The sequence below is a fragment of the Papaver somniferum genome, chromosome 8 (genome assembly GCF_003573695.1).
Source record: "Papaver somniferum cultivar HN1 chromosome 8, ASM357369v1, whole genome shotgun sequence".
Taxonomy (NCBI): Eukaryota; Viridiplantae; Streptophyta; class Magnoliopsida; order Ranunculales; family Papaveraceae; genus Papaver; species Papaver somniferum.
In genome coordinates, this window is record NC_039365.1 from 121,831,311 (window position 1) to 121,852,726 (window position 21,416).

The 21,416-nt window shown below is 37.6% G+C and overlaps 1 protein-coding gene across 1 annotated transcript; it reads left to right on the plus strand.

Moving 5' to 3' along the window:
* Nucleotides 1–4,435: 4,435 nt before the first annotated feature.
* LOC113302837 (proteasome subunit beta type-5-like) lies at nucleotides 4,436–8,709 on the plus strand. The gene is made up of 8 exons (XM_026551792.1): nucleotides 4,436–4,596; nucleotides 4,921–5,044; nucleotides 5,138–5,267; nucleotides 6,474–6,580; nucleotides 6,830–6,964; nucleotides 7,066–7,169; nucleotides 7,254–7,354; nucleotides 8,343–8,709. Exons 2-8 carry the CDS (start codon nucleotides 4,931–4,933, stop codon nucleotides 8,468–8,470), a joined length of 819 nt encoding a protein of 272 aa, XP_026407577.1. The 5' UTR covers nucleotides 4,436–4,596; nucleotides 4,921–4,930; the 3' UTR covers nucleotides 8,471–8,709.
* Nucleotides 8,710–21,416: the final 12,707 nt, after the last annotated feature.

Here is a 21,416-nt window from a genome sequence, read left to right on the forward strand (position 1 = left end):
AGTTGCTCGACACATATGGTTGTTTTCTGAGTGTATGTGAAGCTAGCACCTTTTTAGAAATAGCGAACCACGCAATTGAATGCGTCGGCGATTAAGTGCCCACATATCGGCATGCCCATCCAATGATTCCTTGTGATTGGATTGCCCCCTTGGAGACGGATTTGATACCTAAGAAACAGCATATTCAGACTATCATCCCCATCGGACAACATTCTCTTGTAAAATTCCGGTTTCTCGTTTAGCTTCATCAACAACCTTTGACGGACATAAATGATTTTATTATCATCATATAGCTTGGCACCTTGAGTGAAAGGCCCTAGTTGTTGTGCGACAACGTGGAAACCGCAATTACCATCCGGAGGGACGTCATCGGTGGATATGACGTAATCTCTAATGTAAGGAGGTAGCTCTTCCAAGAACCTTTTATCAAGATTGGTCCTTTTTTGAAGAGGTGGGGTATCATTAATTGGAGCCTTTAGCTTCACGTCTCGTTGAGTAGGTTCCGACGGAGTAGGTTGAGAGTGCAACATTGGTCCTTTCTTCTTCATATCACTTGTCTCGCCCTTTTCAATAATATTCCTAGCCATTTTCTTTGAATCTTCTTGGTACTTCGCCGCGGTATGCTCATTCCCCGAAGGATCTCTAGTAAAAGGGGTCATTTCATTTTTCCTCTTAGCTAACACCTTTGCATATTCTCTAACTTGTTTTTTTTGTTTCTTTGGTTTTTGGCCTACCTTTGCCATTGCCTTTATTCGGTTCTTGCACATTCTTCGAAGTGTGCGCATAAACGATTGGACGCATGTCATCCCAAAGATTTGCCTTTCGAGTTTGTTCTTGTTCCGGTACATCTCGATAACGGTTCTACCCATTTCATTGTCACCAAACTCTTCTCCGACATCGCCCTTTGGAGGAGGGACAAAACTTAATTGTTGCCAATGTGGATCTATATCGATTAAATGGATTATACCATGTTCATACTTAGCTATCATGTGGCGACAAGGGAGTCCCATAGACTTCATCATGTTGCAAACACACACCTCGCCCGGCTTGGTTCCCCATATGTCGATCAAATTCACCTCAACCATTAAAAACTTAATGCAAGCATGTGAAACATTATAGTGTAGTCCCTTGAAAAACCTAAGGTCCTCCATTTTCTTGATGTTACCACCTTTGTCTACAATCTTTTTGTACTTCATGATGCGGATTTTTTGGAACTTCTCTTTAATTCTCTCAATATCGCGGTTGAAGTAACTCTCCATTGAGTTAAACACAACCACAAAATTATCGACACATCCAAAGAGATTTTTTTCAACCGGTGGTGAGCCGATTCTACCAAACTTGTGGCTTGATTCCTAGTCTGCTAATGATAGAAGTGTGGGGAGTACTGCAGTCCGTCAAGAGAATGAAAGAAATGAGGGAAGTACTACGACGTCCGAAACGAACCAATCCACATGTTATCGGGTACGAGTTCGTTATCCAGCTAAAGCAAGAGAGTGGACTACAGAAGGAGGGCTTTTCTTAGCTAGAACGCCTTTAAGGACCTGGACCACTCTTCTGAGATGCGACTGGAAATCAACGTGAGTTAAAGACGCTTTTAGGGCCATTAATTTGGAAGTTTTGTGATCTACTCTGCTAGAGTTGTATCCTGTTCCCGCAGTACATATGAGTCGCCCGGGCCTGGTCACTGCGACCCCCTTTGTGAGGAGGCACCCCTTCTCCCGAAGTTACGGGGCTATTTTGCCGAGTTCCTTAGAGAGAGTTGTCTCACCCCATATGGATATTGAATAAAACGAGTTGTTTTTTTAGCGCTGAAATTTTGAGAATAGACGTTTAAATGTCCCGCAAAAGAGTGTTTATGGTGGTTGGTAAAAGCATAAACGAAGCGCTCTTTGTGTGGTTCCAACCATTGCTCCACCACATACGTTATTATATCCTCCGGATATTCGGGGCTAGACCAATATTCTCTAAATTCGACAAGATTTATATAATACTCTTCTTCGGTGAGAGACCAAGTCAATGCCTCCCATTCCCCGGAGAAGGCAACCCATTTCGCATGATTTATGGTGTATTGTTTATCGAATACCTCTTTTGCATCCGCTTGTTCATCTTCCGGTAGCTTATTAATCTCTTCCAATCCTATCATCTTAGGTGGACAAAGTTGAGGCTTGCACCTATTCATCACATTGCACCATATATGAAATGTACAAAACATATTATGTGCCAATGGGAAGACTTTCTCTATTGCATTCATCAATACTACCTCATTGTCGGTCACGATAACCCCGGGGATATCATCATCTCGGTAGACCGCCTTCACTTGTTGTAGCGCCCAAGTGTAACTTGGTTCTTGCTCGTCCTTTATAAAATAAAAGGAAAAGGTAAACGGTGACTTCGTCGACGTACGACCAACAATGTTCAACAATGGCATCTCGTATTTGTTTGTCTTGTAAGTGCAATCCATTATAAGAACTTCATGGAAGGATTGAGCCAATTGAACACTCTTCGGATGAGCAATGAAGAGATGAGTTATTTCTTCTCCCGGACCTACCTTCTTTTGAACCGCGTAGCCTTTCTCTTGAGCCAAAAAAAAACAATTGTTGCATTACTTGTCTATCCTTCCATTCATTCCTTTTAATTGTCTCAATTGCATTGTAAATGGTTTGCAAACCTGATACGTTATCCAGGTTATCTTCCTTTAATAAGCAAAGCATAATGGAAGGTGGAATACTCATTTTCCTATACTTAGCAATTTTTTCCATTTCTTGAGGAGTGAGCCTTGCGGCCATTGCATGTCCTTCAAGATCCTCCGGACGATGGTGGTTATGACGACCTACCACCTTATCCATAGCTAGAAACCATTTCTTCGTTAATTTGCTCTTGCTAAATACTAGCTTGGACGGGCATTTAATTTTCTTTGAGCATGTTGTGTTCTTCCTCGTCGTCTTTCCTTTATACTCATAACCCTTGCTCTTGTGACTAACATCGGGATCTCCACTTCTCTCACAAACCATTTCAAAACGAGTTTGGCTTTCTTTTCCATTCAAAACTAGGACGCAATTGACTCTCTTAGCATGTTCTATAACCCAATTCTTCGCATCAATAGGTAAGTCAAATACCAACTCATTGGCATAGTGATGAGATGTATCTTCGAACAACATACTAACCGGAGAAGGTTGATCATCCATTGGTATAGGTTGGCTTTCCATCTACAAGAAATGTAAAAACATCAATTGGAATTACATTAGAGTTCAGTTAATTGTAAATTTTATCGCAATAACCGAACTCAAGGTTCGGTTTATATAGCAAAGTTGACATATAAACGAACAAGTAACAAATAAAACGTTCGGTTACTTCTTATTTTATCTAGATAACCGAACATTACACTGGAACTTCAGATTTTTCTTTTTCCCTAAGTTCGGTTATTTACGCTATTATTTCGAGTTTGCGAAACAACTGAACTTAATACACTAAGTAAACTCTAATATTACATAGAGTTCGGTTATCTAGTTCGTAAACATGCAGTTTGCGAAACAACCGAACTTTGGACACTAAGTTAATTCTTATTTTTACGTAAGTTCGGTTAGTTATTGGTTGCGTACCAACCGAACTTTGTACACTAAGTTAGATCTATTTTTTACGTAAAGTTCGGTTTGTTAATTTGTTACGAACCAACCGAACATTACACTGAAATCCGAGAAACCTTCATTAATGGAGAGTTCGGTAACCTGCGTGTTTGGAGAAAGTAACCGAACAACACTTTCAGGTGAGTTCGGTTACTTCAGTGTATAGCTAAAGCAACCAAACTGCACTTCCAAATGAGTTCGGTTAGCTGTTCTTGACATGGTGTAACCGAACTAGCCCAAATCCACTTGAAAAATTTACATTTTTAGGAAAGTTTTGACCAATTAAACATACATTATCTAAGTTTGGAGAATACCTGGACACCCAAATACTCTTCCTCCGATTGTGGTTGATAAAATCCATCATATTCATCTTGAGATTGAGTTTTGGGAAGAATAGAATTACCATCTAAGAAATAACTCATATCCGGATCATTGTGAAGATTAACAAATACTCTAGGAGAGGATGGAGATGAAGAATCAGATGAGTTTTCATCACTTGAATACCCAAACTTAGTGAATTGGAATTTCTTTTTATTTTTCATGTTTTTTTCCTTCATCTTCTTTAACTTTACTCTCTCTAAAACTCTACTCATCTAATAATCATACCATCTTTTAATATAATCTCACTAATTATTATTAACTAAATCATTTAACTAATCATAACCTAAAATTAATTATTAGGGTAGTTTAGGTGTTAATATAAATATCAAATATGGGGTGACCTAAATTTAATTTTAATGTCTTTATCCAAGATAAAACAATGGTCTCCAAAAAAGAAAAAAAATGGTCTCCAAAAAATCGTTCTTTCCGAGAGTAATCCCTTGGCCCAAGTTATCGCCTTGGCCCTAAAAGACCAACCTTTTCCTTTCTTGTTTCCAAAGCTTCTCTTCGACCACTGCTACTTAATATATTTGCTTTCCTCTCTGAAACCCCCCCAAATTCCATCGATTTTAATCAGTATCTCAGAAATAAGGTTTGGTTTTCTTCTCAGTTTCACTCTCACCTTTCACGCTACGATCACCTCCACTTGATTCTGCCACTTCTGTATGCTTAATTTTTCAAAAGATTTCATCAGCTCTTTTTAGATCTGCTATCTAATGTCTGATTAACAAACTCGCTGTACCCCTTTTAGGTTTACTCTGTGTAATTTGTTGTTTATGTAACGATTAGGTCTTGTATCAGTGTTTGGATGCGTGAAAACAGAAATTAGGGTTTCGATTTTAGTCAGGGTTTTTCAGATTTGATGATTTGGGGAGAAATTTGCAAAAAGAAACTCATTGTTGTGTTTACATTGTAGGTATATAAGTATGAAGCTAGACAGTGGACTTGAAAACTCTTCTTCAATCTTTCTCGGAGGATGTAGTGGGCTTGAAGCTGATTTTTCAGCTCCCCCATCGTTTGATCTTCCAATTACTAATGATGTGAGTATGATTGAGGTTTTCAATTTTGTATGTTGTGGTGATGGTTTAGTTTGATGGGGTTGATGTTTGATTGTGGTTCTTGTTGTATTTCAGTTTGATGGGTGGCAGAAGAAGTCAGTACAGATGGTAAAACCTGCGAGGGGGACAACTACACTTGCTTTTATTTTCAAGGAAGGAGTTATGGTTGCAGCTGATTCTAGAGCTAGCATGGGAGGATATATCTGTATGTATTCAAAGCTTATATTGCTTTAAACTAGTGGTTTAATAACTCCGGCCTGTTTTAAAATTTGGGAGCATTGCGTGTTTTACTTATTTTATGAAACGAATAATTCACTGACATTGGATTCATCTTAGTTCATGAGAGTAGAGTTAGTTCCTGAGTGTGTGATGTATATTGGAAACATGTATTCTACACTGGTAGAAGTTTATTTGTCATGCTTTGAGATACATGATTCACATTGAACAGTAGGATGATGCCCAACGCTGAAACTTCATGTGGTAATTTACTGAGGATGTGAAGTAAATAGCTTTATGTCATTGTTGGATATGTTTCCTGGTGCTAGCCATGTGTTGCTACATGCTTTAACTTTTTATTTTGTAATGGATGGTTTAAGTGCTTGAAATTTGTTCAGTCTGTCATCATCTGATGAAGTTTATGTAATATGTGCTGCGAGTCTTTATTGTTACCCAACTTCAGCTGTAGTGATGGTAAGGCTACTTAATCCTCAGTGTAATCATACTAGCAAAGGGTATCTTATTCTTTTTGGATGAAATATATTTCCATGACATGGCAGTATGATGATGCAAACTCACACTGAATTTTCATTGCATCCAGTTTACCCTTTTTCTTTATAAGTAACGTTTGATATGTGTTCACTTGTAAATTAAAAGGACTGGCTGAAAACAATGATACTGCAATAAAGTCTAATTACTAGTTAAGAACTCTACCACACATACATCTTAAACTATAGGGTATTTCGTGCCTGCAGTTTCTAATACCTGCATCTGTCAATTTGGCACCCTATAGTTCGATTGTAACTCTCCAACTTCACCAGTCAGGACATCCATCAGCAAAGTTCCTTATCCCAAAGAAAGCGAAGGGCTGCTTGTATTTTCTTGTACTTGATTTGCTGTCTATTCACTTCTCAAAAAATAGAATGTTTTGAGTAGATTTAACAATAAGAAACAATTAATGTCACTTATGTTCTGCTATGTTGCAACTTGGTAGAACTAAGTAGGAATTTATTTGTTCTTTCAAGAATCTATCTCGAAGTTTTAGTTGCAAATTCAGCTAACTTGAGTTATGATAGATTTTTTTGTAGAATCCAGTTGTATGAATACTAATTCTTTGAACCTCGTGACTCTGAATGGTAGTGTTATATCGTAAGTTATAAAGGAGTAGTCTGAGATTGTTTCCTGATTTATGCAGCATCACAATCTGTTAAGAAAATCATTGAAATCAACCCATACATGCTTGGAACAATGGCTGGAGGAGCTGCAGACTGCCAATTTTGGCACAGAAATTTGGGTGTTAAGGTAAGTTCTATTATGTCAGCTGTCAGGATTAATACAGTAACTCAAACATAAGCTATTTCACAACCATCAGATTTGAAACAGCCAAGAGAGGCCTAATGTCTCTGCTATCACAAATGGCTAAAGGCTACATTTGGTTTCTTTTTTTAGCATCAAAATTTACTGTTGCTTTCTTGCCTATTTAGTGCTGGTTGCTAAATTTGGTTGCTGCTTTTAGCATCAAAGTTTAATCTTGCTTTCTTGCCTGTTTAGTGCCGGTTGCATGAGTTGGCAAACAAGAGAAGGATTTCTGTCACGGGAGCATCAAAGCTTCTGGCCAACATCCTCTACTCGTACCGAGGAATGGGTCTGTCCGTTGGTACCATGATTGCAGGTTGGGATGAAAAGGTATTGTGTTCATCTCACACAATATTTACTCTCCTGCCATTAGTTTATGTTCTAGCGCTTTCGATCTGGTTAAATAGTTCCTAACTATTTCTGGGCATCAGGGTCCTGGATTGTATTACGTAGACAGCGAAGGTGGACGACTGAAAGGAACCAGATTTTCTGTTGGATCTGGTTCGCCATATGCATACGGTGTACTGGATAATGGGTACTGCTTTTTACTTGTGTTTTTTTCTTCCGGAGCTGCCTTCTTGACCTTACTGACGATCTTCCTTCTTCTTTTCTGTACTAGGTATAAGTATGACATGTCAATTCCGGAAGCTGCTGAATTAGCTCGCAGAGCTATCTACCATGCAACTTTCCGTGATGCAGCTAGTGGTGGTGTTGCTAGCGGTACATTCCCTTTCTCTCACTCTCTCTCATTCTCTCTCACGCACACTCACACACACATTTAAGGTCACATTGATTCTTCCACATATGGTTGTGTGAAAATTTAGTTAATAACTTTGAAGACCATCTTACAGGTGTAAAAAGTTTCCATTTCCAGTTAGATAATGCTTCTAACTTGTCCTGTTCTTTTTCGTTTATTGAATTTAATCTGTTCTATGGTACATTTGGGCTTTTGAGTGTACCATAAAAACCATTAGTATTAGTAGGCAGCAAAATAGTGCTGTTGATCCTTTCACATGAAACATTGCAGATTGAAGTTGCAACTTACTTGAGTTATATTTTCGTTATCTAGGAAAGAGTATGTTCTGCTTTAGTTGTCGTTATTGGGCTAGTAAATATATGAAAGATTTCACTCATCTGTATGGTGTTTGGTCAATATAACTATTGCAGCAGTGCCTCAAACTTAAGCAACACCGCATCATCTGTTGTTTAGTTTTATCTAAAGATCCGTCATTACTACTCAGTTCACAATTGCTTTAATCATGGACAAGTAGATTGTAACATGCTTTCATGCTCATGTCAATTGATATCTGTGTGTAGGTTTTTATCGTTTTTTGGGAACTTCAGTTATAGTTATGCTGATCTTATATTTTTATACTTGAAATCACATCAGCTCTTTGCCTAATGTTGTGTGACCTTTTATTTTGGCAGTGCTTATGTCAATTGATATCTGTGTGTAGGTTTTTATCGTTTTTTGGGAACTTCAGTTATAGTTATGCTGATCTTATATTTTTATACTTGAAATCACATCAGCTCTTTGCCTAATGTTGTGTGACCTTTTATTTTGGCAGTGCTTATGTCAATTGGTATCTGTGTGTAGGTTTTTATCGTTTTTTGGGAACTTCAGTTATAGTTATGCTGATCTTATATTTTTATACTTGAAATCACATCAGCTCTTTGCCTAATGTTGTGTGACCTTTTATTTTGGCAGTTTATTATGTTGGACCTGATGGATGGAAGAAGATGTCAGGGAATGATGTTGGTGAACTCCATTACAGCTACTACCCAGTTGTCCCAAGCGTTGTCGAACAAGAAATGACAGAGGTACCAGTAGCTTGATTGGATAAGAATTGCGCAGTAAAATCTTAGCTTGTTTCTAATGTTTTCTCTTGGATTGATGTATATGGTTTGTTGGGAACTTGGTGGGATGGAAACTGTGGAAACAATAACCAAACAGAATTTGACTTGGTTATAGAGACAAGTTGTATTTGGAACCTTTTTACATTATCAGTTCCAGTTTTTTAAGTTATTTTCTAATTGAATCTAGGGGAATTTACCGGGTACCCCTGGTTGGAAAATCAATTTTGCAGTTACTGGCCAGTTTCCCTATATGTTGGCAATTCCATCAATTTTTTGTTGTCGTTTCTTGTGAATCACACGTTTAGAGTAACTCGGTGTTGAAGTCATAATCGCACGTTTAGAGGCTATATTTGCTTAATGTGATGAATAATCATATGCAAGATTGTGGTGAATAGTCACTAGTCACTAGCAGATATTGTTGTGTTGGAGACATTTTGCAAGATTGTGAGTTACATAAGTATGGCAGTGTTGCCGAATGAAAAAGAAAAGAATACTTAAGTCCTGTTGCTCTTAACTTAAATAAATGTTTTATGTCGAGAAATCTTAGGTACTGGCCTCAGTGAGTCGGGTGCAATGTTAACTTACCCTACTAAAATGGACCCTATTTCACTTTTGTTGGAGAAGAGGCAGTATGATACTGCTAGTCAGTTGCTTTTTGAATTTTAGTTTTTCAGATAGCTAATGAGTGGGCCGGGGAAGATGAGGAAGAATGGCAAGTGAAGATTGGTCAAGTTCCCAAGTCCTCTCTTGCTGTTAGTTGGGTTCCCTTCTCTCTTTATATCTCCTCTAGCTCATTAGTTTAGGATTCATCTGACGTTGTTGTAAGTTGTAACAGCAAGCAACAATGAGCATACGGTAAATGACACTCCTGGATGCAAATGGCCCACGGCCAGAGACATTATAAATTGATTTCTCTGTCTTTCAGGAATCTAGAAACGTCTTGCTGGACGGATTAACAAAGTTTCCACGCGGCATCGTTCTATTTGAACAATGTACTAGTACTATATAGGTTTGTCTTGTCCAAATGTTGGAAATGTCAATTCCTCCTGTTATTTCTTAAAGCATATTATGCTTCTAGGCTCCGAAAGTAGGTTGTTGATTTGATAGCATTAGTCTTGTGTGTCAGGATGATCATTATGATGAGGATGTGGGGGAGAAATGAGGAGGGTACACTAGTAGTAATTGAATTGAATGAACATAAAGAGAAGGTTTTAGTTGGTTAATTATATGTAGTGTTAGGTTACTTATTCATCAATCATAAATACACTTCAACTACTCCAATGAATAAAGAAGTCAAATAAGAGAATCATGTAATATGGTTCTCCGATGATCCAAAATGAATTCTATTACTACAACCAACTGTATCTAGTTCTACTATACAGAGATTTAACTTCTAAGCATAATCTTTCATCATGGGAGAAGAGATAGTGGTCCAAACCAAGTCCAGACAGTATTGATTGCTGTAAAAGATGAAGATAAATTGTAGAATTTGGTACTAGAAAGGCCGAATGAATGCCCCATGCATACAATATTGATAACTTCTTAAAACCCTAACAAAGAAAAGGAAAAACAAAACTATAATGATTTGCTATCAACCAACTGCTTCTCCTCTACTTTCTCATGTACAGTACATCCACTTTTAGGCATTTCTTCCCTTCAAATTCATTTCACCTTTGCTAATCATCACATTTTTTTTTATTAATATTGTTTTTTAAGGTAGTGGTTACGAATCATCTTTAATCAGAACTCCACTCTTTTCTTTCTTTTTTGATAAGAATTTAGAACTCGACTCTTCTAGTATGCATGCAGGGGCATTTAGCTATAGGCTATAGCTTAGAAACAAACCCCTCGCACCAAACATATCATTTTCTTGATAACCTGTTCCCTTTTAGGAAAAAGAAACTAAAATATCGACCCGGCCACTTCCTTCTGATTTGGTTGATAAATGAGATGAGACTGACTGCTGATTAGATTACAAAAACATTGTATCAGCTGAAGTTGCTGCTATTCCCACATTTCTTTGACACTAGCTAGCTATTAGTATCAGACCCTTGCCCTCATATCTTGGGGAAAGATTGTCGGGATCTTACTCCTAATATCATAATTCTGTACTTATATCTATTAAAGAAAGATTAAATTGTACCATATTTAACTACTAAACCTAACCAGATTATATGAACCCTTTTGCTACTTTCGGCTACCAAGAGCCATCAGTCAGGCAGTCAAGAAACAAACACATATATTTGAAGTAAAATAATGGTAACTTATATCCATTTCAGAAAAAAGTTTGTAACTTATATGCCACATATATGACAGTTAATCCACGTGATTGAATCATGGCCAATGAGAATGGATCCCGCTTTTATTATATACAGATGGCATAGTTTGGCGGTAGTATTTGGTTTGATCCAGGGTTAGTTAATAACAGTCTAAAAGTATTTTTATACATTCATATCTACGAGACTACGGACAACTAATAATCTCTCTTTAATATCTGTACTTGGGTAGGTCATAGCTTCTAATAATTTTCTCTCTGGAACCACAATATGAAGTGAAAAACAACAAGTGTACCTAACCTACTTCACCTGAACTAAGAAGAAGCATTAGCATATCTATCTTGAAATTGACCTTTCTCCTTTGAAACTTACTCTTCAAGGGGAAAAAAAATGTTGATTATATTAATCACCTTAGATGAAAATGATTGACAGAAACAAAACTACTGGTTCACCCAACACCGTGTTCGGTTGGAAGAATCAACAGTTTAGTAATCTGATTATAGGGTGATCGATACAATTCTTTCAACCAAACATGAGCTAATATCTAGGAATTTGATTCTTTAATTAGTAATCGGATTCCTTCCGATATCCCAATTCGGATTGCATCCTCCATCCGATGCAATGTAATCCAATTCAAGATAAAACTATAATAAAAGACTAAATTATCCTTAAAAAATCAGTTTTATTAGAAGTGAAGAGTCCTTTTTTCAAAATTTTATCAGAGAAATTTGAACCTATTGAAAAATAAATATTTGATCCAATCAATTGGGATTTGAGAACCATTGGATTTTTCTCAAACTTTATCTTGTTTTCGTAACCTACGAATGATGATTGTGATATTTATTTGGGTAGATTATACATCCATAACCAAAAGGTGATTTTTTATTACGTTTCCAAAGTAATATTAACAATAATTAAACCAAATACTAATTAACCACTAAATTCAAAACGGATATCAAGAGTAGTAATAAGGGAGAAGGGAGGGAGAAGGGAGAATTTCTTATTCACTTAAGAAATTAGGATACCCAAATACAATAGCCTAAGGGAGCTATTTATACAAGTCTTAAGGTGTTAGCTTGTATACACCACCTAGTACACACTACATGTAGAATGTTATGTAGCGATAACACCTCTAGCTTGCATGTAAACCATGCAATTCAATACCCACTAGTTTTAAGTGTTACTCCCATCCAACAAGTAGCTTACTATTGTTAAGTAGCTTATAAAAGTTGCTCATGCAAGGTGCTTATGCAAGGAGCTTGGTATAACAACGGTGCTAAGTGGATAAACACTATATCCATGCATATCTCATGCATTTTATAACACCCCTCCTTGGATATCCACTATTCTAAATATTGCCTCATTAAAACCTTGCTTGGAAAACCCATAGGGAAAAAAACCAGAGCGAAGGAAAAAGAGTACAATACCAAAAATTAGAACAGTGTTGGACTCGCGCGGCTGCCTCGTTAAAACCTTGACAAGGAAAAACCCAATGGGAGAAAACCTTGAAAAGAAAAAGAGTACAACACGATAAGTCCAGTACCTTCAAGGATCTTCAAAAGTAGATACTCCCCCTGATTCTGACATCAATCATTTTGTTGATAAAGATGTCGCAATCCGATACCATGAACAAGTTTTCGAAAAACTGTTGTTGGTAGCGCCTTGGTAAATAGATCAGCTAAATTTTCACATGATTGTATCTTCAGAATATCAATCTCGTTATTCTTCTTAAAATGGTGAGAATAGAAGAACTTTGGCGAAATGTGCTTTATTCTATCACTTTTAATGTAACCATCTTTGAATTGTGATATACATGCCTCATTATCTTCATAGATAATCGTTGGTGCATTAGTGACTGAAGGCAAATCACAAAAACTTCTCATATGCCCTATCAACGATCTTAACCATACAGATTCCCTGCTTGTTTCGTGCAGAGCAATAATTTCTGAATGATTTGATAAAGTAGCTGTTAAACTCTGTTTGCAAGATCTCCATGAGAATGTTGTTCCACCAGTAGTAAAAACATACCCTATTTGAGAAACGGATTTGTGCGGATTAGATAGAAAACCAGCATCTGTATATCCCTTTATTTGAGAACCTTCTGGTGGATTTCTTGAGTAAAACAAGCCTAAGTCAGTTGTTCCACGAAGATACCGAAAGATATGCTTCACTCCTTTCCAATATCTTTTTGTTGGGGAGGAACTAAACCTGGCTAGTAAGTTTACTGCAAAAGAAATGTCAGGTCTCGTACATTGAGCTAAGTACATCAATGCACCAATCGCACTCAAATGTGGTACTTCTGGACCAAGAAGTTTTTCATCCTCTTCTTTAGGACGAAATGGATCACTATGAATATCAAGTGTGCTTACAACCATAAGAGTATTGAGCGGATATGCTTTATCCATTTCAAAATGTTTGAGACTTTTCTCAGTATACGCCATTTGATGGACCAAAATTCCGCTAGCAGAATGTTCAATCTGCAAACCGAGACAATATCTCGTTTTTCCGAGATCATTCATCTCGAATTATTTCTTAAGGCATTCTATAGCCTTTTGTATCTCACAAGGAGTTCCAATCAGGTTGATATCATCAACGTATACAACAATTATAACAAATCCAGAGTTTGCCTTTTTAATGAATATACATGGGCATATAGGATTGTTCACATATCCCTGAGTTGTTAAGTATTCACTGAGACGATTGTACCACATTCGTCCAGATTGTTTCAGGCCATACAAGGCTCGATTAAGTTTTAATGAATACATATGACATGGTTTATCTACTGATAACTGAAAACCTTCAGGGATTTCATGTAAATAGGCAGTAACCACATCCATTAGATGCATGTCGAGCCCTTCAAAGACTATCAGACTGATCAAATACCGAAAGGTAATTGCATCCATAACATGAGAATATGTTTCTTCATAATCAATCCCAGGTTTTTGTGAAAAACCTTGTGCCACTAGTCTCGCTTTATAGCGAACGACTTCACCTTTCTCATTTCCCTTATGCACAAACACCCATTTACAGCCAACAGGGTTGATATTGCATGGTGTTCGAACTGCACTTCCAAAAACTTTGCGTTTAGCGAGAGATTGTAATTCTGCTTGGATTGCCATTTTCCATTTTGGACAATCATTCCTTTGACGACATTCCTCTGTAGCGTGTGGTTCAAAACCATCATTATCTAAGGCAATATCAGTAGCTGCTGTGAATGAAAATATGTCGTCAACAACCATTGTATTACGATCCCAAACTTCTCTGCTTGAAACATAATTTATGGAAATTTCTTCGTTTTGAGGTTCCATAGTTTCCGTAAAAACACTCTCCTTGTCAGGAGATTTATGCTCAATGAATTTGGATGTATCTTTAATAACATCTTTAGGAGCATTATCTTTCAATGATTGAGATTGGATTTTCCTCTTTCGAGGAGCAAAATCTTTTGAACCAACTGGTCGTCCGCGCTTAAGGCGTTCTTTAGACGACTCATTTGCTACCACATCCACGGCTTGTCCTGTAGGGACAACAACACGTGCCGGAGCATTTTTAACTGGTACGTCTGAATTCATTATTTTTGTTGTATCTGCAAATGCATCAGGCATTTGGTTAGCAATGTTTTGAAGATGTAAAATCTTCTGCACCTCTGTTTCACATTGCTTGGTGCGAATGTCAAGATGAGATAAATCTGGTGTATACCATGATAAATCACGTTGTTTTTCAAGCGGTAGCTTTTCTCCCCCTAACGGTGGGAAAACTAGCTCATCAAAATGACAATCTGCAAATCTTGCAGTAAAGACATCCCCTGTTAATGGTTCAAGATATCTAATAATATATGGTGAATCAAGACCAACATAAATCCCAAGTCGACGTTGTGGGCCAAACTTAGTGCGTTGTGGTGGTGCTATAAGAACATAAAAAACACAACTAAAAACACGCAAATGAGAAATGTCGGGTTGATGACCTAACACATGTTGCAAAGGAGAATATTGATTATTTGCATATGGTCGATAACGTACCAATGAAGCAGCATGCAAAATAGCATGTCCCCAAGCAGAAACATGGAGTTGAGTTTTCATTAGCATAGGTCTCACAATGAGTTGAAGGTGCTTAATGAATGATTTAGCTAAACCATCATGTCTATGCACATGAGCAATAGGATGCTCAACATCAATACACAACGACTGGCAATATGCATCAAAAGTTTTAGAAGAAAACTCTGCCGCACCATCAAGACGAATAGACTTGATGGAGTAATATGCAAAATGAGCACGTAATCTAATAATCTGAGCAAGAAGCTTAGAAAATGCAAGATTTCGTGTTGAGAGGAGGAAAACATGCGACCATCTAGACGAAGCATCAATTAAAACCATAAAGTACTGAAATGGTCCACTTTAGGGATGAATAAGACCACAAATATCACCATGTATTCTTGATGAGTGCCAAATATTGCATATTTCTATACCCTTTTATTGGCAATTAACTCATCTTTTGCGCTTTAAAAACATATATTATCCCAAATTCTGTATTTTCTCTGTTTTCAAGAATAAATACTTGTACTAATTAATTTTGTGTTCTTAGGTACTAAATAAAGCTTGGATGAATTGAGAAGCCAAACGAGCATAGGAATGGCGGCTAGCGACAACCGGAAGAGAGACAACACAAAGTTCCCGCGAGAAAGCCGTGAAGCGCGAAGGAATATCGCGTAAAGAACAGCCGCAATCCGCCTGCAACTCTCCCGCAATTCGCTTGCAAGAGAAACACCAGAAGTGGGCTTGATAGAGAACTCAAACCCAAACCCGATATCCAAACCCGTTCTCAATCTGAGACGTCTGATTTGATAGAGCTGGTTATAATCCAACAACATTCCCACCGAGTACATCAAGTTTTGATACAACTTCCTAACATCCTAGTCGCCTATCCCTTTTCCCTATCGAGCAGAGACCAAATCAAACTATTCTTCATTTTCTCTCTTCCTCTCCATTTCATAGAGCCAACACCTTCAATAACTCCTCCATACACTGAGCACAGCTTCACCATCATTAACACCACTATTAACCCCTAATTCTTCATCTCTCTCTATCTTATCTCTATTCTTATCAAGAACAGTAACCCTAGAAGATAAGATTTAGAGAGATAGAGTTAGGGTTAGTTGTACAATTGGGGGAACATCGATTCAATGAAGTTGCAGGGAAATTGAAGGCAGAAAAAGTCAATGGAGTCTTATTGGTGAGTTGGGTTCTTATTAATTGTCGAATTGAAGAAGGATTGAGGGTTCTTATGTATAAATAGGGCCTTTTTTCTCTGTATCAAATCATCCAAATTAACTGGGTCAATTGTCTAGTTTAATACCATTGTGTTTGCATCCTGGTAATCATGTTCTAAATACTTTTGCTAGGGTTTAGATAAAACCCTTAATCATATGTTAAGTTAATTCATGTTCCAGTTATTATTCTTGTTGTTCTTAATGGATATAGGAATGATTTGTTAGTTGGTTGATCGAATTAGCCTGTGATTAGTTGTACTCTAAGAAGATAGATAATACTAGGGGTGAGTTTGTGATATTGGTTGATAAGTCACCCATTTGAGACCTCTCTGGAAGAAGATCAGTTCTTAATGGATATAGGAATGATTAGTTATCTAATTGACCAAATGAGCCTGTGATCAGTTGTACTCTAAGAAGACAACTTATACCAGGGGTAAGTTAGTGAGATTAACTAATAAATCATCCATTGTAGTCTTTCCTAAAAGGAACAAGAACATAACTTGAGTAAATATTACCTTAGCATAAGATTAAAAGGTGGATTCAACCACCCTAGTGCCTCTTATATAATTGTTTACAATATGTTCTTGCATTTTTCTCTACTTTCTGCTTTAATATTTCAACCACTGCCTTGTCGTATCGACACCCAAGAAACACCCTTTGGTTATTCTCAGTTTGAAATCAGTTTTAGTAATACTATAGCTTCAACTTTACACCCTCCAAGTCCCTGAGGATCGACCTGTATTTGCACCTTACACAATTGGCACTGTGCACTTGCAGTTTATTGTAAATACTCTTTCTAGACCTACCAATTCTCTTTAAGAAAGTAGGGGATCCATGAACCACTTTCTTCATTGACGGTTTGGTAATCAATTTCCCCAAAGAACAAGCAGTACAACCAAGTTCTTTGTTAAACAGAAGTTTCTGTAAAGGATGTCCATGACAATTTTTGACTATTCTACTCATCATAGTAGAACCTGGGTGTCCGAGCCGATCATGCCACGTCATGAAAGCATTCGGGTCAAAAAACTTTTGGCTTATTACAGTATAAGATTCAACCTTTTGAATCTTTGTAAAGTACAACCCAGATACGAGAGCTACAAGCTTCTCAACAACGTGTTCTCCACACGAATTTGATGAAGTAATATAAAAATACTCCATATCATTCTCATCTTCAGTTTCTAGGTGATAACCATTACGACGTATATATTTAAAACTCAACAGATTCTTTTGGGATCCAGAGGAATATAAAGCGCCATTAATAGTGAATATGGTACCACCTGGTAATGAGACACTTGCTCTACCAGAACTATCTATAAGACTGGATGAACCAGAGATGGTATTGATATTATTCTTGAACCTTTTCAAGGTAACGAAGTATTTACTACTTCGAAAGATGGAATTTGTCGTTCCACTATCAACAAGACAAATGTCACATCTGATTGACCCTTTGAGTCCTTCCTCTTCAAAATAAAGAAGTTGTACAAGAGTGCACAACATGTTCTAGCAAAAGATGTATATATCACATATATGTATACATATTATACATAAGCAACGCAAAAAGCAATATAAACAAAAACTAAAACAGTTACAAGGTGCCGGTTTAATTTACACTAAATAAACCATTAGCAAACTGATCGAAATCACTTTCGTACTTAGTGCCTTCAAAATAAACTAAGTAGCTAGCAACATCTAGCTTTGGAGATTTGGTGGAAACACTAGCTTCAGCTAGATTTATCTCTACTTTTGCTGCCTTCTTCTTTTCATTCTTCATTAAAAGTTCACAGAGATAGTCAGGAGTTCGACAAGTTTTATACCAGTAGTGGTTACGACCACAGCGAAAGCAATGCTGATCTTTGTCAGTTTTCTTGGAAGGATTGACAGCTAACTCCTTCCCTTTTGATTGTTTCGCATCCGTATCATGTTCCTTTTTATACGGATTACCACTGGTATTTGTTCTTTCGACCTCCACGTTTATTATTTTTTCCACGAGAACCACGTTTACCAGAGTCGCGTCCATGTACGGAGTAAGATGTTTCATTTACTTATGGCACGGGAGCAGAACCACAAGGACGAGATTCATGATTTTTCACCAGCAGTTCATTATTTTTTTCCGCTAGGAGAAGGACACCAATCAACTCTGAATATCGAGTGAAACGCCGTTCACGATATTGTTGTTGAAGTATGATCTGAGACGAATGGAACGTACTGAAAGTTTTCTCCATTTTAGACTCTTTTGTGACCGTGTCACCGCACAACTGTAATTGTGCAGTAATTCTGTACAATGCAGAATTGTAGTCTGAAACAGATTTAAAGTCTTGGAATCTCAGGTGAGTCCATTCATTTCAAGGAGTCCCATAGTACTTGGGGATCCCGGCATGCCATAAAATCATCTTTGTGAGTTGTGGAGAGGTTTCTGCGCAAATACGCTGCAGCACAAGCACGTTCACTTGACATGTTATCTCCGTTCCTGATCGTGTGACCAAGATTTTTAGCTTCAAGATGCAATTCAACATCGAGCACCCAAGAAATATAATTCCCTTCATTAGGCAAAAGAAGACCAAAGTCAAGTTTAATTAAATTCGACATTGTAAGGTTAAACAAACTTACTTTTTGTACATCGACTGCAACTTGAAATAGCTAAGCAAACTCTTTTCTTTCTTTCTCTATTTTTGTTAAACAGTACTTTAGAGCAGAAACTTTAGAACAAGCAAGTCACGCTTTGTTAACTAAAACTTTGAAGCAACAACTTTAGAACGAGCAAGTCGTGCTGATAACATATTACGTTTCCAAAGTAATATTAACAATAATTAAAGCAAACAATAATTAACCACTGGTAGGCTTACATAGATGTGTAAATAAGATGAATAAATGGATGCCTACAGTGATACCGCAAGTGCACGGTGTTGTTGCAGTGAGTGCACAAGTACGGGTCGAATCCACAGAGACTAGGTGTGTGTGATTGAAGCTTTCCTACTTTCCTAAGCTAAGAGTATCCTAAGCAGTAAACTAAGTGGCAGTGATAGTGACAGTGGCAGTTAAACAAAGGCAGTGAGCCTAAGGCAGAGAAGCTAAGCAGTAAATGCACTAGGGGATTTGAATTCACCTTATGGCCTAGCTAGGCAGCATCAATCTAGTCTATGCTCTTGTCCCTAATGGAGCTAGGTGAAGGTTCAAGCCTGCCTATGTTCCAAGGCATACATAGATAGAGAGTTAATTAACTAAGCTCACTAGCATCACCCCTAGCATTGAGTGTCTTCTTACAGCACACTCAATCACAGGTGATGTTTGATCCCTAAGCTTCATAACTTCCCTACTTTAGTTAAATGTGGATGGTTAAGTCCCTAAATTCTCTAGTTCACCCCTAGCATTGAGTGTCTTCTTACAGCACACTCAATCACAGGTGACTTCAATCACCAAGAACACTAACATCCTAATTCAGTTAAACCTACAAGAGTGTTCACTAAGATTTTGCTACCCAACAAGGTCTTCAGGCTTCATCTAAGCCCTAGCAAGAGTAATTAGAACATATTGACAGTAATTGTAAACATGATAAACATAAAGAGTAATTGAAATTGAAACTTGGAATTAAAACAGAAGATTACAAAACCTAACAGTGGAGAGCACTGGCTAATCCAGGCCTCCAAATGGTGCTCTGGCTAATCCAGGCATACTTTCTACATCCCTAACACTTCCCTTTTATAGTATTACAAAATACCCAAATTTTCAGAAACCCTAAATTGGAAACCCTAATTTTTAAATTGGAAATTAAACTCACTGATTCTCTGAATTTGTCTCCCCTGTGCTCGACCCATGCTTCCTTCTCGTCCTCTCCTTCTTTTCCCATACTCTCTGATGCTCATTTCGACTGGTACTCAAACCCTAGCTATCTTAGATTTATCTCATAGGGTGAATGAGATAGAGGTGAGAGAGATAGAGTTTAGAGTGATGGGTCTTGGTTTCTGGGATGTCGGGTGAAGGTGGAAGTGGTGAAGCTCGAGATGGAGGCAGAGAGCAGTTCTGCCATGGTCGGGGAAGAAGTTGCAGTGGGAGAAGAAGATGAAATTTGGGGAGAAGAGAGATCGATGGATAATGAGATTAGGGTCTGTTTGTTTGGGGTGTAGGTGTTCGGTTGCTAGGGTGTGAAGCAGGGATAGAGAACTTTTACGAACAGCGAGTAAAGAGCGTTGGATGATCTCATATAGATTGAATCGAACGGCTACGATGGAGAGGTATGTAGCGACCGTTGGATTATGAGATACAACAAAACTGACGGCTTCAGATGGAGTTAGGTACCATGGTGTTTGACAGGAGCTTCGGATTTTGATGCACAATGATGAGGCGGTCGTTGGATGATGAGATGGATCCAATCTGACGGCTCTCATGGAAATGGGTATGAATAATGGAAATGGATTTGGTTTTGGGCCTTGGGTATGCCAAGACCATATCTTCTTTAAGAACAATTCTTCCTCTTCAAGCCCACTTCTAGTTGATCCGGCTCTTGCAATCATCATTCTTCGCTGCCTTTCTGCGGGAGTCTTTGCCGTTTCTTTGCTCTTTTTGCTCCGTGAGTTAACCAGGCTTTATTTAGTACCTAAAAATGCAAAATTAATTAAGAAAAGTATTTATTCTTGAAAACAACGAAAACACAGAATATGGGATAAAATGTAGAATTAATGCACAAAAGATGAGTTAAATGCCAAGAAAAATATATAGAAATATGCACTTTTTAGCACTCATCAAATACCCCCAAACCTGAATTTTACTTGTCCTCAAGTAAAACAAAACTAAGGAAATCCTACCTATACCACTGTGGCTGGTCTCTCGATTGCATTTAGCGAATGCAATAAGCCTTTTAAACCACTAAGTGTCCCTAGTGGACGAGTGAAGTCTCGTGAAGGTTTGCTTAGAACGTACCTACAAAGTTCTAGGACAAAATATAAGCTCATATTCCATCAAATGTGACATGTGCAAGACATTTTAAGCTCACAGCAAAATGGAGATGTCAATCTAGCTATCAAAGGCACAATCCTAGCACTGATAACAAATAAAGACATGTGATAAGAGTGTAAAGTGTATCTACACATGTGTAAAGAAAGATCGGATGTTTATGACTACTAATCACCAAGAGATAGTTTCTCAGGCTAAGAACCGAGGTCGAAATCTAGCTAGCTGTCCGGACTTTACGAGAATTGCGAATGAGTTGGAGGTATTTCACAATTACTCGCGTTGTACATCAATGGCATACACCCTTCCTTGCTTATTATAATACAACAAAAGATGACTCTTTACATGACTCTAATTTGCATTGACTACTCTCTTTTATTTTTGGAACAAGAGAGGGTGGAATTGATAAATACTTGATTTGTTTTTTTTTTTATTTTTTTTT

Coding starts and splice junctions, on each gene's coding strand:
- LOC113302837 (XM_026551792.1), top strand. CDS start 4,931: ATGAAGCTAGACAGTGGACTTGAAAACTCTTCTTCAATCTTTCTCGGA. Junction 5,268..6,473: donor TAGCATGGGAGGATATATCT/GTATGTATTCAA, acceptor TGATTTATGCAG/CATCACAATCTGTTAAGAAA. Junction 6,581..6,829: donor ACAGAAATTTGGGTGTTAAG/GTAAGTTCTATT, acceptor TTGCCTGTTTAG/TGCCGGTTGCATGAGTTGGC.